Consider the following 23,496-nt stretch of genomic DNA (forward strand, 5'->3'; position numbering starts at 1 on the left):
ATTATTTTCCTAATTGTTTAAAGGAATAAGAAAAAGTTGGAGAGTGTAAAGCAGGAAGCCGATGCATCACTAAAAGTGATCCTTGTCACTACAGATGACAAGGATACAAAGCTACTACTGAACTCAGAAACTTAGGTTTGTCATTATTTGTGTGGAAAACTATTTATCAAGATACTGGTTGACAACCAGTGGTTAAAAATATCAAATTAAAACAGAATTGTAGCATTTCCAGAGTCCTAGTGACTATTTTCACATTATCCAATTCTATGGAACTGTGTGAAGAGCAAGACAGAGACTGTAGATCTAAATCCATTTGTTATATTTGGCCATAACTTTTATGCATTCTAATAAACCCAGGGAGTCAAAGTTTCTTTCCAAAGACTCATGAGACACTGGTATTTAATTAGAAAGCACTGTTTTATTTTACCTCCTAGGAGCTGAATTCAGCCTGATTGGTGAGAGGAAGAAAAAGAAGAAAAAAAATTTCATAAGGGAAAAAAAGTAAGTTGGAAAATTCTAATTCTGACTGAAAGAATTTAGGATATTTTCTATGCTGGGGCAGGGCTTGCAGTTTTACTACACATACTGATAACAAAGCATATTGAGGACATGGACTGTATTTGAATATGTCTGTTTTGATACAGGTACAGAAACTCACAAACTTAGCGAGTTTCTTGGAATATACTGATTCTCAGTCTTTGCCTGATTTGTTATGTAGGGTAAGTTCATTTCTGACCCACAATACAGAGTTAAAAAAAGGCTTATCACTATTTAGGCTTTATGTGGCTGATTGTATGCATTAGTGAGCAATAACCTCTTTCCACAAAGAACATAAATACATACTTTGGAGACTTCTGTGACTTAGTAAAGCTCCTTTTTCTCTGAATCTTTCATATGCATAAACTGTGAGCAAACTACACATTTATGTCATGTTCTTGCTTTTCATCTTTATACATCAAAGTGAATTGTGAGAGAGAACTCCCACAAGCAGGGTGTGAAGCCTGAAAGAATCAATGCAGCAATACCTGAGAAACAGAATGAAAAGCCATACTCTCTTTCCTGATCATTTAGCTGGCATCATAAAATTGTTCTATTGATAAAATTGTGCTTCATAACTCATTTTTAGCAAATAGATAGACAATATTTTCTCCACTATCAGGAAAATATACCTGTTTGTACAAAAAGCTTTCACAATAAAGACTTGATACAGAGCACTGGGTTATGACTACTGCATATATCACCCATCATAATAAATAAATTTATTTTGCAGCTAAGAATTCTTGAACTACTATATAAATTTAATCTTTTTTTTTTTAATCACTTATGGCTAAATTTTTCACAGTATGTTTTTCTTCATTAAATTAAGTAAGGCATCCATGGCCTTAAATCTCCAGTTTTGAACTTTCTGTCAAAATCAAAATAATGCACTGTGAGTGAAATTTTTTCACTGAAAAGGTCACTGGGCTTTAGAAGAGGCTGCCCAGGGCAAGGGCTGAGTCAGTATCCCTGGAGCTACTAAAAGATGTGTAGATGTGGCACTTGAGGACATGGTTCAGTGATAGCCCTGGCAGTCCTGGGTTGATGGTTGACTTGATCTTAAAGGTCTTTCCCAACCTAAAATTTTATATGATTCTATCAATACTGGAATAAAGGGTCCTGTCTTCCAAACATCCAATCAACCTTATATGTAAAAAATTTAAGACCTCAAGCAGACATATCTGTATTCCTCTCAATAACTGTAGTGAAGAAAATGCAATGGAAGTATAACAACATAGTTCAACAGCTCCATCTCAACTAATTAATTTTCTTTCTCCTCAGGATTGTCTGGAACAATAAATACAATATTATCTTTCCTTAAGATTTTTTTCCCCCCAGAGGAAAATAACTGTGTGAGAACTGTCCAGGCGTTTACTATGAGAATTTGCATCATTATCTCTTTTTATTACCGAACAGAGCATGTTGACAATAGATGCCCAAATTATTATTTCTTCATGTATTTGAAAGTAATGGAGAAAAACTAATTCAGTTAAGCTACAAAGAATAAATTTGATGCAAATTATATAACTTCTATAAATATTAGATATGCTTGATAAACTCTCATGTTTGTCAAATGCCTCTGTACTGAAGTGCTTGGCTTACCTGCCACTGTTTCATGAGGTCCCGAACCATTTTGGCATCCTCTAGTGTCTTTTCTTTGTGTGTAGCATCCTGCAGGACATTTGCAGTTGTTTCAGCTTCTGTAAGCCAAGCAAGGAACTTTTCGAGATCCAGGTAGAATTGCTGCAACATTCTTAGGGCTGATTCCAGAGCAGCTTCACGTTCACAAACCCTGCACAAGTACAAATAATCAAATACAGCACTCTTTGGAAGAAAACAAACCTTAATCATTAAATCAAAATATAAAAAAGACACACAAAATATTTTTTCATGTACCAGTCAAGGTAAGTTTGCTGATACATTAGCTAGAGAATTTCTACTTTATCTTTGGCAGGTTCTTTTTTATATTTTCACCTGAGAAGTAGTAAGTGGAATCAGTCTGACACAAAATTAAGCAAAAGCACTTCTTTCAAAGTACTATGCCTAAAATATGCACAATGGAAAACCAGAAGTAATCCCCTGGTTTTGTTTTAATAAAAGGTTATTTTTCTGTGCTACAGTGGAAATACTTGTTTATTTTAAGAAATCACAAAATAGTTCCTGACTATTGCATGATACAATAAATTCAATGATTAATTTTCACTACTTTAAACATTTGGAGATTTTGTTCAACATCTTAAACCCTTATAACACTACAGGTGTGGTGGGCTTTGTGTTTTTTTTTTTTTAATGTATTATTATTTTATTTTTAATTTGAATGTGATAAATTACAAGGATGATCTCTATCACTTACAGGATAAAGAAATTTATCCTGTAAGTGACAGAGATTAATTTTTAAAGAAAAAGGCTGTTTTATCCTTGGGGAAGGTCTAACTCAGATTAGGAAAGAACACTAAAGATTTCTGCAACTCTGGTGCTGAAAAAAACATTAAAGCAGATCTGTGTTATATCAGCATTCATGTGCAATGTAGGTGTCATGTATTCACTGATATTTTTGCTTTGAACTTGAGCAAAATATGGATTTAGAAACATGAGCAACTAAGTATGACATTGTTATTAGCAAAAATCTGTCAAGGTTACTTGCCTGTTGTATTACATGCATATTTGTTTAACATCAACATGATACCTAAATAATTTTTAAGATCTGAAAATACTTACTAAGGTCATTTGGTAATGTGCACTACTTCAAGTGGAATGAATGCACTTTGATGCACATCTATGTTAAGTCTACCCATCTGTGGTGGTCTTTGCATATCTCAATAGATTTCCTGCCCATTTACTGAGGGAGAGACTAGAATATGAGATTCTAGCGGACATAACTTCTCAAGCTGTAATTAATCAGAGGAGGTAATGAAATTTTCAAGTGCTGATCTCTCTTTCTAATCCTGTTTCCTGTCGTGGAGGGATTGCACTCCTTGGTAAGTGATGATATCACCCTAAACACCAGTTCACTGGTGGAAGTGAGAAAAGTAAAAAAACCTACCACAACAAGTTTTGCCAAGTGGCACTGACTTAACAAGTTTTTTGACAAGTATGTAGTTAAATTGCAGCAGAGGATAGTAAGAACAGAAAAAGTCAGTCAGAGTACAGGCAAGGACAACCACTAAACCACTACAGGAAAAAAAATATCCTCCCTGAGAGACTAATGTTACAAGAACTGCCACATTTCTATTAAATTTTTAATCCTTTGACATCATATTTGCTTTTCCCAACCATTTTGTTAAAAAAAGGACTTATTTTTCATTCAAAAACCGAGAAAGCTATTGAATGCCTCACTACAAACTCACCCATCAGTGTTTGTTTTAAAGCTTAAAAATGGACTGGATTTTCACCTCAGCTACACCTGTTGCCACCTACAAGAACTCTCCACATCATGGCACTGCTTGGGCTGCATTAGAATGTGTCCCCAGGGGCTGTCAGCAGGAAACACTCAGCTGCAGAACAGTGAACTTGGATCTCTTTCTCAGCTTTATTCTATGTGGGCATAAGCATGGCTTGTGGTCAGGCTACACTTCTAATTTAAAATAACTGCAATGAAAGAATTTGTTATTTTTTTAACACTAAAGATTAATTACCTAGAAATGACACCTAAATATACTAGCAATATGCATTAAAAGATACTAAGAATCTGAAAATCTTTTACCTGGAAAAGTCTGTATTGACCTATTTACCACTTTTAGCTCAAAACCAGCATTACATTTATTCAACACAACTTGGAAATGGAATACAATTGCATGATCTAAATGTATTTTTTTCCAGTTCTTTAGAGCACAATTCTAAGATATGCTTTATAGCATTATTCTAATTCAATTTACAGTGTGCTGCATGGTAGTTAATAGCCTTTGCAGAAGCACATAAAACATTTTTTTCTAATGCTGTTCCTTCATAATATGAAAGGCACATTTTTAACTACTGTACACCTGCATTTCTATAAATACATAGCAATGCTCCAAAAATAACAACATTCTGCAAATACACAGTGAGATTTAAAAAAAAACACAACAAAACACAAGCACAGATATGAAAAAGATATTTAAAGGGAGAGCAATTCAAAGGATTACTCAAAGTGAGAATTAGTGTTTTAGAGAAACTCTTGGACTTCATGAAATAAAATATAACATTTTATTCATCTGGGCAAAGAATGAAGTTTTTATCATGAAGAATCTTCTGGCACTTCTATGATGCACAGAAATCTTATGGCACATAATTCTTTCAGTCTACAGAAATGTGTTTCTTTATAAGCATACCAATACCACAACTCCACCAGAAATTGTGTAGTACATTGCATTTTAAATTTTCATACAGCTAACATGCAATAAACATTCAGCTACACTGACTGTTCTGCAGCATATCAATGAACTTGACTCTACTTGGATTTCTCACTAAAAAAGTATGAAATAGAATGAAAAAAGAAAGTTAAACATGAAGAACAAAACTGAGCATCAAATCTAGCATATGCTAAATTACACAGAATCATAGGGGTTAAAGAAATATATATTGAACAAGACAGTACTGCACAAAATCAAAATAACGATGCTTTCTCTTTAGTCTGTATTATCCAGGCATGTTTAATTTCATAGTGAGTGCAAACAGTAAGAAAAAATAATTAATGGGATAATAATGATTTAATCTGTTATACTCTGATATAAAAATAATCAGAGAGTGCATAACCAAAGGCTTCTTATTCAAGGAAGAAATATTAAAGGTGGAATTCATCTTATTTTCATCTAGACACCCAGAGGACAGGCAAACTACACTCCCTCTATGAAACATGGATGCAGAATTTCTGGATTTCAGTTTCTCCTCCCTTGCCTATACACATCTGTTGTACCAGATCAAGGTCAGAGTAAACTATTTCTCCTGACTACAACAGTAAATCACCTATAACTTAGACTATTTTCATTTAACAAAAGCTTTAAATTTTTTATGTCTAAAAATAGGCAAGCTGGTCCCCAAACATCCCTGTAAATTTAATTTTTAGGAACTAGAGTCATCAGTGACAGTGGACTCACCAACTCTAGTTGTTGTATGAGCTTTGTTGCAGGGCAGAAGTTATGATGCTCTTTTAAGTGCCTGTCAGCTGAAGGCTTTGAGTGGAGGGAATAATGGTGGCATGCCAGGGGAAGTGAGTCAAGCAATGTGTGAACATTTATAGTGCCAGGAAGGTGTTTTTAAGGGTTTAAAAAAATCCACAAAAAAGGAAAGTTACCAGCCTCTGTTTCAGGACATTGTTGTCATGCTGAGAACTTTTAAAGCTAATATTTTTTAAACATAGCAATATACAAATGTTCATGAAGAAAAGAATGGTAAAATTCAGTTATCATCTTAGAATTTTCCGTGATTCTGTAATTGAAGTTACTGCAGGAGTGCTTCATTCAGCACTACCATATCCTGTACAACACTACGAATGCAGTGTTTGTAGAGGCTCTGCAAGTGTGAATATCAGATTTTTCTTCAGCTGTAGTGTTTGCTACATAATTTGGAATGAATCATTCACATTTTATGAGTATCTGTGTATTTCAAATTGCAATGCTTATTCACAGCATGAGATGGATGGTAAGGGTCAGTGTGTGAATTATGCTTTGAGATGCTCAAGTAACAGGACATGCAGTAACTGCAGAGCACAAACTAACACATTGCTGTTCCCCAGGTATTTCTTTAAGAGCAATAAAAGTAAAGCAAGTCTGTATCATTCAGTGTTCAATAGATCACTAAATCACATTTCCATCTGCAGACTCGTAATCTAAAGTTATCTCTCTGAGATATAAAATAAAATATCCTGGACTACTGGCTGACAAAGTATCAGGAAATGGTTTTACTTCTATGGTTCATGTGGTTCTCTCTCTATAACTGTATTTTTTCTTTTCTAACAGTATAGTTCCATGCAATAGAAAATAAAAGAAAATTTAAAAAGTTATCTGAATTTCCTATATTCAGGCAACTATCACAGAAAATTTGAACTACATGCATCATCTTGTTAGTGCTGGAAAAAGTTTGCAGCATTTTCACAAGGTCTATATCCCTTTTATGAATATGAAAAAGGAAGAATTTCAAATTTTTATTGGAATATTTCATTTTTACTACTAAATAAATTTCAGCCCTCATTGGTAACTCTTCTTCAGCTGCTCTAACTTGGACTGATAGAGAACCTATCAAAGAGGGAGAATAATTTAACCTCAGATAACGGTGGAACACAAAGAGATGTCACAGATATGAAAATTAAATTCTAAAATAACTATTATTGATATAATTTTGAAATGCAAATTCAAAATAAATAATATTCATTAATTTTGGGATTGCTGATTAGAGAAACTTTCTTTCAGAACCTAGGTACTATCTTCTACAGTGCCAGTTAAAGTTACTGATACTTGCTAGTAAGTGATGAATGTTCAGATTAATTCTGGACTGCCTGTTGCAACATTCAAAACTACATTGAGACAGCATTTCAATTACTGCTTTCCTGTGTTTTCTGGATGTCAATTAGCTTAACACCACAGTAAGGGACACAGGATTTTTGCAGTAACATTTTTGCATAAATGTGCCTTTTAGTACCATCTGAACAGAGGTACTAAGTTTTGTCTGTTGTAGATCACTGGCAATGGATGTGGAGATAAATTTTTAGAGTGATCTTTATATATGCAAACTTATGTTCTACTATCACTATTTTGTCTGCCTTGGAAAATGTTCTTGACCAAGTTGATCCTACAGTACTGGAGATGGCTCCCCTCTGTGCAACTCGACTCTGAAATAATTTTGTTGCAAATATCTAGAAAGCCTCAAATTGAAACCAAACTTAGAGCTACAACATCATCATCCAAACCACTTGAGATCAGCATCCACATGTAGCTGACATATGTCCATAGGCTCTTATCCTCTCATTATTCTGAATGAGGAACCAGGAAAGTTTGGTGTGCTGGTACAGAATTTTGTACTCTAAAGATGGGCTTGGGGATTGGCTGGGTACAGTCAGCAGGTGGTGAGCAATTGGATTGTGCATCACTTGGCTCTCTTGGGCTCTGTTACTGTCTCTCTCTCCTTATAGCTACAGTTAATATTAATATTAATATAATTAGCATATTCAGTGCCATTCCAACCCTCTCATCCCCTCCCAGTTAATAAATTGTTCTTATTTAGGTTTTCTAGAGGAGGAACCCAGGAGATTAAGCTTTTCTTTCCAATTCCTCTCCCTGCTGTAGGGAAGTGAGCAAGTGGTTTATGGTCCTGAGTTGCTGGCTGGGGTTAAACCTTGACAGTGCAGTGCTTCTCTCTGCCTTCGTTTTCTCAGCTTCTTAATTTCTCAACAACTTGATCTACTGCCTGAAGACTTGGCTTCTTCAGATAAGCTGAAGGGCATCTCTGCCTTGGCTGCTCTATCCGTATTTATAACAAACGAATAGCCAGTGATATAATTTTAAATTCCAGATTTAATTTGGCATACAGAGAGATTAAGTGCAACAGCTGGTCCAAAATAGACACACAAAGGCAGCTCTCTGCTGATTCTCTTTATTTCTGCAGGAAGGAAGAACAAAAGCCCTCAATGTCCCCATGCTCTGATTGGAGCTCAGAATGTGTTCACAGGGACAAAGTCCTGCTCTTTCCCTAGCAATCACAGTTTCCTAAATGACGACACTTTCTTCAGATACAAAAATTAGAACATTCTAAAGCATCTCCTGATCATAGTGATAAGCCCACATTTTGTCTTTTCTTAAAAATCCGTTGAGACCAAGGGGAAAATGCTTCAATGAAGTATTACTCACTCTATTAAGCAAGATGCAAGTCATTTTTTCCTGAACCGTTTTCGTATTATAAATCTCTTCAAAACAAGAAAATATGTTTCTGGTGTTTCTCTGCTTAGGAAAAGAAACGCAGCAAGAGAGAGGAAATTATTTCTTTTTGTTACTATTCATTGGTTGATTTGTTTCTAGCCTTATACCTCTCACAAACTTTCTTGAAAAAAACAGGACTTCTATGAAAATAACAAAAATCATCAACCCTTCCCACATCATTTTCCTCTGAACTTCCCTTGTTAAAGATACTAAATCAATTTGAAGACATATTTTTGAATTTACACTCTTTGTCCCATACATTTCTTTTTAAAGCACAACAGATATTGAATAGCAAAAAGAGAAAAAAACCCCAAAAACCCAAAGAAACCCTATATTTATTCATAAAGTTTCAGATCATCCTTGGACATTACTCCCCCATCTATTCTACACCATTTTTTATGAGACTGAGAAGAGTTGCTAAAAACAAAGGAAATATGACCCCCTGGGGAACAAAATCACATTTATGGGCTTCTGTACAGGACCTTCAAACAACCCCTTTTTAATTAAGCATTGGACAACATCAGCACAAAGGGATCTGTGTTATCCTGAAAGAAAACTTCTCATCAATCTTTTATTTAAAAGTTTCTGTCTCTTCTTATACTCTATTCACTTATGGGATCCTACATTCCCAAAATGCCCCTTAATGGGATAAAAAAGAGAGAGAGTTAGAGGGCATGTTTTCTTTCAGGCTTTTCTTGCCCACATCACTTTTGTCTCCTTTCCCCAGCTTGCTATAACATGGGTTAAGAATATATAAAAATATAAGTGTATACATCTTCTCTATGTTCATCACAACCATAGATTATCACACTTACATGTTTAGCTAGAGAACAATCCTCAATGAAACGAAGGAGATTCCTTTGTAATTACAATCAATTACAGGTCACCTTTTATGCTATTGAAAACAATTTATGTTTACTTGTGATTTTTAATCTGCTAATAAATTTTCATGAAAGTCAATCGTTTTTCCAGACAGTAAATCATAACTGTTACCAGGTTAAAGAGAAGGGAAACTGAACAGCACTCAACAATCACAGAAATATGTGATATTATTAAAAACTATTTATAGACACAAAATAATATTCTGATTAATTTACTCCAGAGGCTTTTCTAAATAACCCTCAATCAAATTTTAAGGAAGTATTTTAAACCACTAAATAGGTAACAAAAAAAAAGAAAAAAAGGAAAGAAAAAGAAAAAGAAAAAGAAAAAGAAAAAGAGAAAGAAAAAGAAAAAGAAAAAGAAAAAGAAAAAGAAAAAGAAAAAGAAAAAGAAAAAGAAAAAGAAAAAGAAAAAGAAAAAGAAAAAGAAAAAGAAAAAGAAAAAGAAAACAAAGAAAAAGAAAAATCCAAAGGAAAGAATATACACAACAAAATCAAACAGAGCAAACAACTCACAACCCCCGTCCCCTCAGTTCTCTGAACCCACAAAACAGATTCCAGTCTAATCCTTGTATAATTCAAGAAATGCCTCAAAAAGACATGGGAAGATAACATTTAACAATTCTGTTACTCCTCTTGAAGAGACAAGTCAGAAAAAGAAGAAATCCTAAAATCAAAACTTAAACCAAACAGACAAAACTAGTCTCTTATTCTACCAAAAGAACCAAAAAGATTATTTTTTGTTTGTCTTCTTCATACTTCATGGTCTATAATATGTAGAATTAAGTTTTTTCTTGCATTCCAATACATATTCTTTCAAAATTCCAAGGCAGTTGACAATAAAATTTAATAAATAGTATATTAATTACTCAGATGTAATTTAGTAAGATAAAATCTTTGCTTTCTAAGACAGTGAAATGTTATTTAAAATGATTATGGAATTAATTATATTCTAAAGGCTCTTGTTTTCTGAGCCTTACTTACAGCAGAAACAAGTAGATTTCATAAGACTGTGAAATGCACTGATGGCATTACATGAAATCAATTAGGGCTCACAAAGGATACTATTAAACTGTTAGTGTAGTTTTCATTTGGAGCACCAGCCTCTGAGGACTGAACTCCATGGCCTAGCAAAAAAGTGATTTGCTACCATGCAAGAGAGAGAAGCCTCAATTCCCAGGCTGGAAAATTTGTCTGGCAGCACTTACAGTTCTTATTGCACCATGCATCATATTAAGTAACATTAAATAAACACTTAGATAAAAACACACATTATATTTTCCCCTCTAAAACATGGGCCTCAAACAGTACTCACATTACATAAAGATGCTGACAGATCAGACTGATTCTATATATTTTAAAACATGTATTCTGTCAACATATTTCAAGAAGCATAAAATACTAACCAGAAAAAAACAAAACAGCTCTGAAAAATTCAGGTCAGAAGCAGCTGGTAAGAAAAACTGAAAACTCAGGCAAGCATCTGAGTAAGAAGGACAGAAGGCAGCCTGCCTATTGCCTCTTATATTTATACAGTCAAAAAAAAAATATTAGTTGCAAGAAACACTCCATACCTTATACATTTATTTTTAACTCTTCAGGAGGTTTCAAACTCCAATAGAAAACTGAAATATAGAATAAGTTCTCCATTATAAGGAGATAATCTGATTAAAATAGATCTGCTGTAGAAAAATGATAAAACATCAGGAACTACAAGCAGAGTTATATGAGAATATAGGGAAATACTAATAATTTATTATTATGCAGATTCAATAACATGGACAGATATTACAGCTCTAGTTCTGTTCCTCAGGATCACACAAACATAAATAAATAATTAAGTAGTGAATTTCCAGAGCCCAGTTCAGCAAATTCAGATGGTATTAAACTCACTCTCAGTTCAACAGAACTTCAGCATGTGTTTGATACAAAAGCCTTACAGAGAAAATACTAACTCCACTGAGGATGAATGGCTAACCTTCAGCTGACTTCAAAGGGAACAGGATGTTCTCTGATAGTTCTACCTCAATTCTTTTTTTGGATGAATTTAAAAGACAAAAATTCTTAGTAGGAGAAATCATAACCCTTCAAATAACAATTCTGGACCATTTAACAGAGTGGAGAGAGACATAAATACACCAAAACTCTAAGTCTGAGAGTTAGGAAGTCTGACTATTCTGCTATGAGGAGACAAGACAAAATGGAGATATATATATATATATATATATAGATATATAGATATATAGATAGATAGATAGATAGATAGATATAGATATATATATATAGATATATATATGTGTGTGTATATATATATATATACATATATATATACCTGAACTTTGTGTGCTCACAGGCAATTCTGGCAGAATCATCCAAATCTTTCTCTTAAATATTGCATGATTTGCAAAGTTCTCTTCTTTTTAATGATTTTTAAAATAGTTATCAGGTGTTTATTTTAAGAAGATGCTTGATTTGGCTTGAAATTTATAATTTTGTACTCACTGCCATGCAAGTATCCTCTATATATTACAGGTAATTTATCCAATATCTGTGGAGATGCATTTCTTTTCCCTAACATACACCTCCCTGTTCTCAAAAAATTTTCCAAATTTTAGTCATGGAAAGGAACAAATAACTGATGCATTCATCAGTTTAACTGGTGATTCAGCTTTATTTCAGCTTCTGCACAGAAATCCATAAAGTGCATCATAACCTCTTTACAAGCAGCTATGTGGGAAGCAAGTCAAGGATGCAAAGTTTTGTTACAGAAACCTCTTGAATAAAACAAAACTGAGATTAGGAGTATATAATGTGGTCAATGTAAATAATGTTCAACCCTGACCATTAGGAGCCTTTTCCAAGGGAGTAGTAAAAGGTGGTATTTAGTGCAGTAATGAACCACTGGGAAAATGGTATGAAGTTCAAACCAGCAAATTTATTCAGATTAATCGAACCCAGAAGAATTTGAATAATTCCAAATGAGAAAAATCATCAGCATTATGTTAGCAGAAAGATTCAATAGATGTGTTCAAAACAACAGACACTACAAGGAATATTTAAATGCAGTATAATCTGACAGCCTCTGAACTAGCTGTTGCCTTGAAGAAATTCAGTATTCTAAATTAAGACCAACAGCTTAATGAAGGTTCCAACACATATTAGCTCTGAAAGATAGTAAAAATTAAAGGAACAACTATTTATGTCCATCTTAGCTTACCCTCCTGAGCTTGGGGTGGGCACCTTGTCCCACCCAGCAGAAAGGAGAGAAATTGCAGACATAAAAGCTGTGACATAATGGAAAAACAAATTTTGCTAAGGCAAAACTTAATAAATACATTCCATACTTCTACTTTTATTTTTCCCATCATGAAAAGAAATTACAGGGACAAATGCCCACAGCTCTAAGGGGTCAGCACAGTATAAAAAGGAAGGAGGTCAGCAAAGGCAGATCTGAACTATGATTTCTTAGTGCCATCTTATTTCCCAAGTGTATTCTGCTGGTGTTTCCACAGGAAAAAAAAGAGAAGACAAGCACTGGGAGAGAAGATGGGAGCTGCCTCCCATCCCTTGGAGTGAATCCTCACTGTGAAACTCACAGGTAAACTACCTCAAAAATAAATCTAACTTCTTGGAATCAGTAAATGTATATGGCTGATCAACTGACACTGCTAGTAATACTTTAACATAGCTGAAGCATTAACCTCAGACATGCTCCAAGCACCAAGAACTCATGGAAATTTTGAAACTGTTTACCTTTACTAGTAAGAAACTGCATCATGTTTTTCAGATTTTAAGGCAAAAAATAACTGAACCTAACCCCAGGTTATGGGGCACAGAAAATGCATCCAAGCTAGATTTAAAAATCCCAACACTAAATTAGACTCTAAATTGATGTGAATTAAAAAAAGCCCCAAATTCATATACGAGAAAGGGGAAAAAATAAAAGAAAATAAGGACAAAAGCAACATATAACACTACCAAGATAAAATGCAGAAAGAGGGAAATGGGCATTGCAAGCTTGGCCCTTTAGGTCCTTCACAAAACTTTGCTTTTACCATACACTGTGTCAATTAAACCAATGGAATCTCAGAAATACATGGTACATTTTAAAGAGATAAAAATGATACCATGAAGTGGACCCGTATAATGCATTGCCACAAGGCACTTGTGCTTAAGCAGATATACCTCAGATATGTAACTGATTATGTATCTTACACAAAGGAAAAGCCTGCAGAAATGCCAGCTAGAGTGATAGTTCCAAGAGCTGTAATTTCTTATCATATGCAGAAGATAATATTTTTTTTATAGTTTGCAGAAGATGTAATGCTTAGTAGCTGGGAAGTGCTCCACATTCCTTAAATTTGTCAGAGAATATAAATTTGGGGTATTGGTCAAAATTTAATTGATATTTGATGACAAACATCATGAACATGCAACGTATTCTTCCTTTTCACAAATTCTTTGCTTACTTACTGTTTTCCATTTTATGCACCTGTATCAGATTCACCATTAATGCTCTATCCTCAAAATTTACCACTGGAATCTCACCTCTCCTCAGTGATTTCTCCCCATGCCTATTTTGGGATGTGCAAGAAAACCACATTGCTAATTCTACTGCTTTCCAACCTGCCCTCTGTGCTGCCACTTCCCCAGATCTGTGACTTGGTCAGCCGGAGCCATGACCATCAGCCTCTTGTGCCCCTGATCCTTATCAGAAATAATGGAGACTCATTATTTATTGATTTCTTTGTGACTTTATATAAAAACTTGTGATTGAAATTTCAGTCATAGTTGAACAACAGCCACACAAAAAAGGCAAGCACTGCTGTTGTCAGCTTGACACGTTTGGTGGTAACCTCCAAAGAGAGACTAAGCATTTAATAGGAGGCTGAATTATTCTCGGTTTCAAGCATGACTGACAAGCCAGCGAGGGGAAATCTTAAACTGCCTGCACAGCAGCTGAAGAAATATAAAAATACAGGGAAAACACCAGGGGAGAAAAAAGCTATCACAATAATAACAATGCAAACAAAACATGACAACTAAGGTCAAATTCCTTTCCCTGGCACTCTGCTAGTCCATCAGCTTTATTAATTTCTATTCAGTTTGTTTTAAAGGACGTGAAGCCTGATAAGAAGCCTATTGAGGGGACTGAAAAGACATTCATTTGTTCTATGAGCTTTGGATGCCAGCAATAATCAGTTTGCTATACTTTGTTAATTTATCTACAGACTAATAGGAAATAGATTTAAGGTTAGACTTTCAGGGCACACAGCATTAGCTTCTGTTCTTGTTCAAAGAGAAACAAAAATTTTCTAATTAATTCAGAAAATCTCACCTTTAAGAGAAAGAACAACACATTCATCTTAATTTTCTAATGGGATGTGAAAAAAAATTGACATTTCTTTCACAAACCAAACTTATTTAGTACCTTGTTCCTCCTTCATCTCCTGCATATGCAAAAGAGGAAGATTTCTGAAATAGAGCAGTTCTTTGATATGCTCACATTAAGCTTCAGTTATTATTCAAGTCTGGCCACAAAACTTCTCTCCTTTAGAATTCTGTTCCATAAACTATTTAATGATTTTGTCCAGTTGAATTTCCCCTGAACAGCAGAACCATCCTCATTTTCAACAGAAAGGAGTAAAGAGCATTTAACACACAGTAATTATGAACAAAGAAACAGAGTTTTGTTTTAATCAAGATCAAAATAAAAGCCAAGAATGAGGGGGGAAAAAAAGTGAAAGAGCAAGTGTCTGAGCAGTAAGGAATGGTCTTCTAAACGCATTTCCTGCTTAGTTTGTGTTGGTAACTTGCTCACTCTTTTGGAAACTGATGGCCTCACTGCAAGATACCAGCCCTATTCCCCTTTTTAGTTGTGTACAATTAAATCATTGACAGTAGATTACAGTTGGAGCATGGTGCTGGTAACACCTAAGATTCTGGGTTCCATCCCTGTGATGGTCTTTGTGGGTTCCATACCTCAAAATATTCTGTGATTCTGTGATTTAAAACCCAAAACAACTAAGCTGTCAAGGAGTTGCATTCACAGTGTTCAGAAATCTGAGCAAATCTTTTGTGGAACAGACAAAAATCAGCCATTTAATTAAAAAACAGCAACACTTTTTGCTGTGAGGTCATTTTTGTTTGTCTGTGGGAGGACTTAGCAGAGATACAGATGATCTATTGCCTTTCTGGAAGAGATAAAGGTACTGGACTATATATATACCCAAGTGGTGGGAAAATTTAGTTTCATTAGACTCACGTTAAAACTTTTAAGAAACAACCCTGAAGTCACAAGGATCCATAGGTCCTTTTGTCAAATTCTGTATTTCTGATGCTACGCTCTCCTGACATAACTCAAGAACTGTTTCCTTTTTATAATCATAAAAGACTTTCTCAAAAATCACAGGAATATGTTCGCAAAGGTGGAAATGATGAATCACACAATATTCTGGGTAACATTGCCTTTTCAGAGCATCCTACCAGCATTTTTAAAGCATATCCAAGATTATACTCTCAAAATTTAAACCAAAAACATTCACTACCACCAATTGAGTTCTCATCTTGGATCTGATGTCAGCACTGCATAAAAAGTGCTGCCAGCTGAGTGGAGAACTAAGATAAAACTGGAATATAGGCAGCTAAGATGACTTTCTAGATCTCCTGATTATATGAGCTTCATCTGGCAGCCTCATTTGCTTCTTTTTACAATTTATTTTTCTTATATGGGATGAAATATCATCATTCTGAAGGGTGTCAGGAAGAAAAAATAGCAAAGCATTGTTAACTGATGTCACTGCTGGTAAGACTGATCTTATATTTTGTACCTAAATATTTGCTTGAGATTGTAGGCAGTTAGCAGAATGTCTTTCAAATACATTACCTCTCTTTTACTTATTATCGTAAAATAATCCCTCTGACCAAATGGTTTTTTAGGTGTGCTTTTAAAAATGGATATATTAAGAAATTATATAAGTAAAACATAAACAAAAAACCCCATAACAAATTAAAATCAAAGAATCTAAACCTTGCCATTCCCACCCTTCTTACAGTCCTTGTCTGAGGGTTTAAAATAAAGGTAACAGGTTGGAACAAAGAAAACAAAAAATACTTAAATCTCTTGTCAGAAAACAACTCCTAGGCAACTTTAAAGACATCCATATTCTAAACACAAAAGGCTTAACATTTTTGCATCACCAGCAGCAAATACAGAATTTTCTTTAGAGTTTGCTGGAGAGTAACTTTTGAGAAATGTGGAGTGCTTTACTGACAAATTAGTTTCATGAAAATGAAAGGCTTCTTACGCCCACTTCTCTAATAAAAAAGACAGGAAATCCCATATATAATTCAGACTTTTCAGAATAGTGCCAGATTAAAGGTTTTTTTGAAATCTTTGTCTGTGTTATTAAAAATAGTCAACAGAGATACATTAGTTCTTTAGAATAAACATGTTAATGTATAAAATTATTTGGTCCTTGACATGATCTCAACTGTGATATCTCAGATTGCAGAGATTCACTTTTGCTTAGTGTGACCAGATTTACTGATGAAATAAAAGTACTTATGTGCTTAAAGATTTCATACCCAGAGAAGTTCTCAAAGGCACCATCTGACAAACATTTAGACTGAGAACTTCCTTAAATGGTGCAGGCAGCAAAGATAAATGTATTATCAATATCTCTCACAAAACAAAAAGAATTGCCTCACAATTACAATATTTTCCAACAGACTTTGCAATTTTAAATTGGAATCCATTGCTAAACTGGTGTAAATAACAAGCTTCAGCATGACATGTTTGTTGTAAAGAAGCAGTCTCTCCTCATGTCTACTTTCTTTGAGTCTGGCAAAATTATACTGAAGACTAATCAATAAATCACCACAGCAGGATGATGAAAGTTATCGTTGTATTTTTTTTGGGAAAAAATAAATTTACATCAGAAAATGACATTTTTCATCTTCATCTAAAGTCACATTTGCAAGAATTTCTTGCTCACACCCCCATGAACGCAGCTGTATATCCAGGACAGCAACTGCAGGCACAGATGTGTAAACAGCCTTCTCAAGTAAACAAGATTCCCATGGCCACAGAAGGTGCCTGCACAGAGAATTTTTGGAGCTGCTCACACTCATGGTTCTATACAGATTTTAGGAATGAAAACCAAGCTTCAAAACAGCAGGAGAATGGGAAGGGAAAGGATGAATTTGCTTGCAGACTGAATTTTTTGCTGCTCGACTTGAGCAGTCCAAGCCTAAATGAGCAGATAAGCTTTCCAGAGATGGCTCCTAGATACAGTCTACATACTGGAACCAAGTATGAATCTGCAGTATAACTCAACAAAATTCACACTTCTGGCTGCTGCTGCTGCTGTGTAAATGCAGTTTTTCCTCACTCAGAATGCAATACAGCTGTAAAGCAAATGTGATTACTTCCACAGGTAGCATAAAGTAGTGCTAGGGCAGGCCCAGTATATTAAGAAAACCTGTCTCCAGCAGAATGATTGAGCTTTTTCTGTGCAGGTAACAAAATTATACTTACAAAATTCACGTACAGATAAAGGTTACATTCTATTTGTGTCTTTTAACAAGCAGCAGCTGATTAGGAATAGTTTGCTGCTGAAAGACCAAATCTAGATTATGACCTTTTTCACACTTAGAATGACTGTTTTATTATGGATTTAAGTATGAAGGAGATATACATGATACTTTTGTACTGATTATGTCCTTTGTTTGGCCATTTGCATTTTATACTGTCCAGCTGACATGCAAGATCAAGGTGTTTATACAACTGCCTAAATTAGAGAATTAACACCATTCTTAGTAAAACATGGGAGCTGGTACCTCAGGCCTGTCAAACAGGCTTAGAAACACATTTCCTTACCTGTTCTTACACTGATTTTTCACTGTTCATACCTTGTAGTGGGGAAAAACAAGTTACTTTTTATGTTTAGATTGTGGTGTGTCCTCTATATTGTCTCATGAGCCAAAAAAGCATCTTGAGCTGTGAAAGCTCCCAACATTTGCTGTGTGGCCTGAGCTCCATTGAGCTTGGCCACAGGAACTGGTGGGTGATGTGAATATTTGAAGATGTCTATAACACAGTGGTGGTTTGTAATCCTAAACAATTCTCAGAGTATGTTACACAATTATTTTCATAATAGACCCTCCATTTAAGAAAGGTCTAGGTCCATTTTTAGCTTGGTATTTAGCACATTTAGTGGATTCACAGGAAAGGAAAATACAAGCAGCTGTTGATATTTTTGTATGGTAATTCACATAAAATGTGTGTGCCCACAAAAGGAGGAAGCAACATAACACCATAACAAATATTTTTTTTATATAGCAAATTTCTAATGGTTGCTTCTGTCATTGCCCTTTCCCCCCTCTTGAGATGATTTCAGTTCATCTGTTAGATTTATTTTTGTTAATGCAAGCAATAAAGATACTTTCTCTTTAATGGCTTCAGCTTAAATAATATGGCTATTTCTTGGAAAGCCTGTGCTTCTAAAGAAGAAGAGACCTGTCTACAAGTCAGTCTGGCTTTTGCCCAAGTGATCAGTTCATGTGCTTTTTAGTGTATTTTGCAGTATCACCAACAAAAGTAAAAATTAAAAAGTGACAAGCAAAATAAGTGAAACAACCATCAAGCATTCACCAGCTTGTCTCCTATAGGGCTTAGAGAGGTACTGGTTATAGCTCAATGTTATAAAACACAACAGTAAGGCAAAGGGTAAACACACAGCAATCAGCTGCAAACCTACTTAAGCAAAACAAAACACAGGCTAACAGATGTTGCCTTAATGACTGAAGAACTTGCTTTGGCAACTATTTCCAAAAGGCAAAGTGGAATTTTACCACTGCTTGCCTGCCTGTTGTCTTAGTAAACTGGTTCAAGGAAAAGCAGGTTTTACATTTTTTTGCACTGACACACACATCTGATATAATGACAGAATTAAGGAAAACCAGCTCAAAACAATGTAAGCAACTCTTTCTTTAAATGTTTAAAAGAAAATATTCACAAAAAATTTAGGCCATTTAACTTAGCAATATAGAGAGTGAAAGCAAAATTTTCAGCTGAATATTTCCTCTTGGAACTTAAGATGTGCATAAAAAGTGATAAAACTACTTGTAAAATACTGCAGAAATGGTCAAGATTATAATTTGGAATCTATTTCTACTGTCACTGTGAGGTGACCAAGTTATCAGAGTACTATTCAGTGTCTAGATGAAAATAACACACAGATATATCTGAAATAATTGCATACATATCTGAGTGGAAACTAGCCTTTCTTGAAGACTATGACAAAATAATTCATGTATTCTTTCTACTGAGTAAATATTCTCTGTAAATATACAGTACAAAAGATCCCCAAAACCATAACACCATTCACTTTTTTTATTTCTCTATGCCATAACCTGAAAGCTGAAGAGTTGAAGCATAGAAGGAGGGCAAAAAATCAAAAGTGAAACCTCCCAGAAAAACCAGAACAAATTGGTATTTAAGTCATCCAAAGGCCCATGAGCTTCATTATCTGCTTCCACAAGACTCTTTAACAGAGGAATCACAGAATCATTTAGGTTGGAAAAGACCTCTGAGATCATCAAGTCAAACCCTTAACCCAATGCTTCCAAACCCACCTCTAAACCATGTCCCTAAGTCTCACATCTACATACCTTTAAATCCCTCCAGAAATCTAGGACATTTTTTCAAGACCTCACTCAGCAGCTGCTGCATGAGCAAAATGCCTGAGTAGTCCTTCAAAGAAACCTACAAAATCTACATGCACAGAAAATCTTCCAAGTCTTACGGCGACTCAAAGATTTAGTATGTCCATATTTATCCATGTCTCACAAAAGACCAACAAAAATGTGATCCAGCCCTTAGAGAAGTTTATCAACTACTGTTTACAGCAATGCTTCTTTTTCAAGCTCCCAAATCATAAGTATTACAAAAGTTATATACAAAACACTAAATTAAAAAATATTAGAAATGTAACAACTCACACAATCAAAAACCAGGATACTCATTTCATAGCTCATATTTATTCCTATACTTTTGTACATCTTAAAGGGAAATGTCAACTCGGTCACCTAAGCAAGTCTCTTCTTAGACATAAAATATTCACTCTAGCAGTTCATCTAACATGTCTGTGAATTTTATAGAAGCTTGCAAGGAATGTGTATTGAAGAATTTGTACTCTCTCTCAGGGTGGTACTTGGCAGAGTCCATGCAAGAATGGTAATTCTCACCTTTGGGCAACATTAGAAACACCTGGGCCTGTGCCTGAGGCATTAACAGGTTTGGAAATGCCCCCTTAGCTACAATTAATGCAGAGCAGCCACAGCAGCTACAAACATATCCTGGACTTCTCGCCAAGAGAGGGTTGTGGTTCTAAATACTGACAAAAGCACTTTGGTTCTCACATTAAATCCTTTTGAGCTGCTGATTTTTTCCACTCCTGGGGGTTGGTTTTGAGCATTAGACTCCCAGCCTTTCTCATCCAGCAATAGACTCTGAACTCCCCAAACTCCTTCTCAGGCCACAGTGAGCAAAACATCATTTTGTAAAAAATACAGCTACTTCTAATAAAGCTAAAATGGCTATTACTGTAACAGGAGAAATGCAAGCAGGTAAAACCAGAATGTTTATACTAAAATCTCAGATTAGTTAAAATAAAAAGCTTTCAAATTTTTGTGTGCCTTTCTTTTAGTGGACAACAAGATTAGCCCTTCTCTCATTTAAACAGAGTCTTAAATCCATTTTGAGATGCTTCAGAAAAATGCTGCTAAAGAGACTCATTTATACAAATGACAAACTAAACAAAAAGTGACATTAAACTTCTGCAGTCATCAGTGATTTAGGTAAACACCATTATGCAAGAAGATCTACTGAATTCACTGCATATTTAGCTAAACTGACTTCTCTGGCCTTGTTCATAGACTTTAATTAAAAACATGTTAAGATCTAATTCATTTATGGTTTCTGTTATAAACTATAAAGCTTAATCCAAGATACTGATTAAAGCAACTTTCATATAATTTTTACATATCTAATCTTATGTGCAATGATTTAAAACTCTTTCACTAATATAAAGAAACCATTTTTTACTGCAATATGTTATAATCTTGTAGATTGCATATTGAATAATTCACAATTTGTTGGCAAGTTGCAAAAAAAAAAATTGCTTTTAGTAAGGAATTGGCATCCAAACCAAACACTGAAAGGCTGTGAAATGTAATCAAGAATGTGGTTAAGGATTTAATAAAAATTTTCTTGACTAGAGATTTGCTTCAAAGATACATGATAACATTTCTACTTTGAACCTGCTTCAATAGGCTATGTCTGTCATTTTCTGATTTGGTTTATGAGTCAGAATCACTATCGTGGTTGTGATGTGGCGCTAGTACAGATATATGAAACAATGTTAAATACTTGAAATACAATCTATCAGCTTAAGTTCGTTGGCAACTGTTTATAGCAGAGGAAAATTGGCAGGAAGCTAAATTTTATTTGCTATAATTAAATGTTATTCTTAGGACATATTTCCAAAAAATTCTACAGAACAGTCGTGACCACTACAGCCACGTCATTTGCAAAAGTTGCATCTTCTGTAATCTCCAACCACAGCTGGACAATGAATGTCAATGGAGAGTAACAACAAATCAAACAGCAGAATTTATATCCTACCTTTTATTAATGGCAGCCCAGGATGCATTAACACTGTCTGTCATCAGCTGAACCTTTCTGGTGTCATCTTCTGAATAATCACGGAGCAGCTTCAGAGCCAGGTCGTTTGCCACATCTACATTTATTTGCCACTGCCGTAGTTCTTTTGAAAATTGCTGAAGTAAAAAGAGAAAGAGAGAAATGAGGAAAGAATAATCCTCAGAGCAACATAAAATGATCACATACATTGTATGGTTATTAAAAAAGGAGCTGAATAACTTGTACCATCTGTATATAAAGAAGGAAAAAAGGAAAAAACCCAAACACTTCCACAGATTTACTGGCAATAAAAATCAGTTTTTCTATATGTTTTAAATTCTTTTAGCCAGAAGATCACAGGACTAATTCTAAACTCTGAGAGGACCAAACAACCAACTTCTAAATGCTGGAAAAGACATGACAGCTCAAATTGATAACCACTGATTATAATTTTGACTATTCTTTTCTGAGACACAAATAGATGGATGCATTATTGTGCATTATGGAAACTATGATTATTTGTGACATCGAGTACTGAGATAGAGAATATAGTGAAATCATATATTCTGAGTAATTTTCTTTTTTATACTGTGAAATAATATTGATTTGGACAATTAATACCTGTGCTTTCAGGTTATTTTTTTTTAAATTTAGTTCATTTTAGCAAATTGTTTATGTAATTAGTGCCATCTACTGGAACAGCACTAAATCTGCAGTACAGCAAAATACTACTGGTAAACTTATCCATCTCTTTATAATGTTAATTTATGGTTAATATTAAAAAGCTTTTTAAATTTTGGTCATCTTTTGTTTCCCCCTTCCCTCTCCACTTTCTCTTCTCCTTTCTCCTCTCCACCTGGGCCAGCTGCCTCACTGCAGAAGCAAGCCAGGAAATCCAGAGCAGTCACTCAGCCAGCAGCCAGCTCCCATGCATCTTTCCTGTTAGTCTTTCTCTCAGAGCAAATTTCCATATAAATGCACTGAAGCTGCATATTTAGTCCATAATGTGTAACAACAAAATGAAAGAGCAAAGTTAATTGATTGCCTACTTGTACTTTTGTACTAAACAGACTCCAACTAGCCAATAAAATGGACAATACAAGTTGAAAAACAGTTTGTATTTGTAAAGAGAAAGTTGCATATAAACATTTAACATTGACAACAAACAGTAAGACTCAACTGTCTTTATTGTTTTGCTTTAATATACAAATTGGGCAATGCCTGTGAAGGAAAAAATAGCTTTTTTCCCTTCATTCTCCCAAAGCAGTATTCCTTTTGAAATCTTGTTTTGACTCAGATAAGGAATTCTTCACATAGAGCTGAACTTACATGCAATCCCTAGTGAAAGAGTCTAAATACTAAGCTAAAATAAATAAATGTTAAATAATTCATGCATTTGGGTTTTAATCTCAGAAGGTCTGTAAACTGATTTTGATTAAGACTCAGACTAAAATGTACTTGCTCTTTGAATAGAGTCCAAAAGGAG

General features: G+C 34.7%; 1 protein-coding gene across 2 annotated transcripts in view; it reads right to left on the bottom strand.

Annotated features, from left to right (window-relative positions):
- The window catches only part of DMD (dystrophin), a 1,160,174-nt gene that overhangs the window by 240,650 nt on the left and 896,028 nt on the right, over positions 1–23,496 (bottom strand). For both annotated transcript variants that reach the window (XM_059491405.1, XM_059491401.1), the window contains exons 54-55: positions 21,993–22,147; positions 2,140–2,329 (exon numbers count right to left, since the gene is read on the bottom strand). In XM_059491405.1, the coding sequence (XP_059347388.1) occupies positions 2,140–2,329; positions 21,993–22,147 (345 nt within the window). The remainder of the gene's footprint in view (positions 1–2,139; positions 2,330–21,992; positions 22,148–23,496) is intronic.

This window comes from Ammospiza nelsoni, chromosome 2 (genome assembly GCF_027579445.1).
Source record: "Ammospiza nelsoni isolate bAmmNel1 chromosome 2, bAmmNel1.pri, whole genome shotgun sequence".
Taxonomy (NCBI): domain Eukaryota; kingdom Metazoa; phylum Chordata; class Aves; order Passeriformes; family Passerellidae; genus Ammospiza; species Ammospiza nelsoni.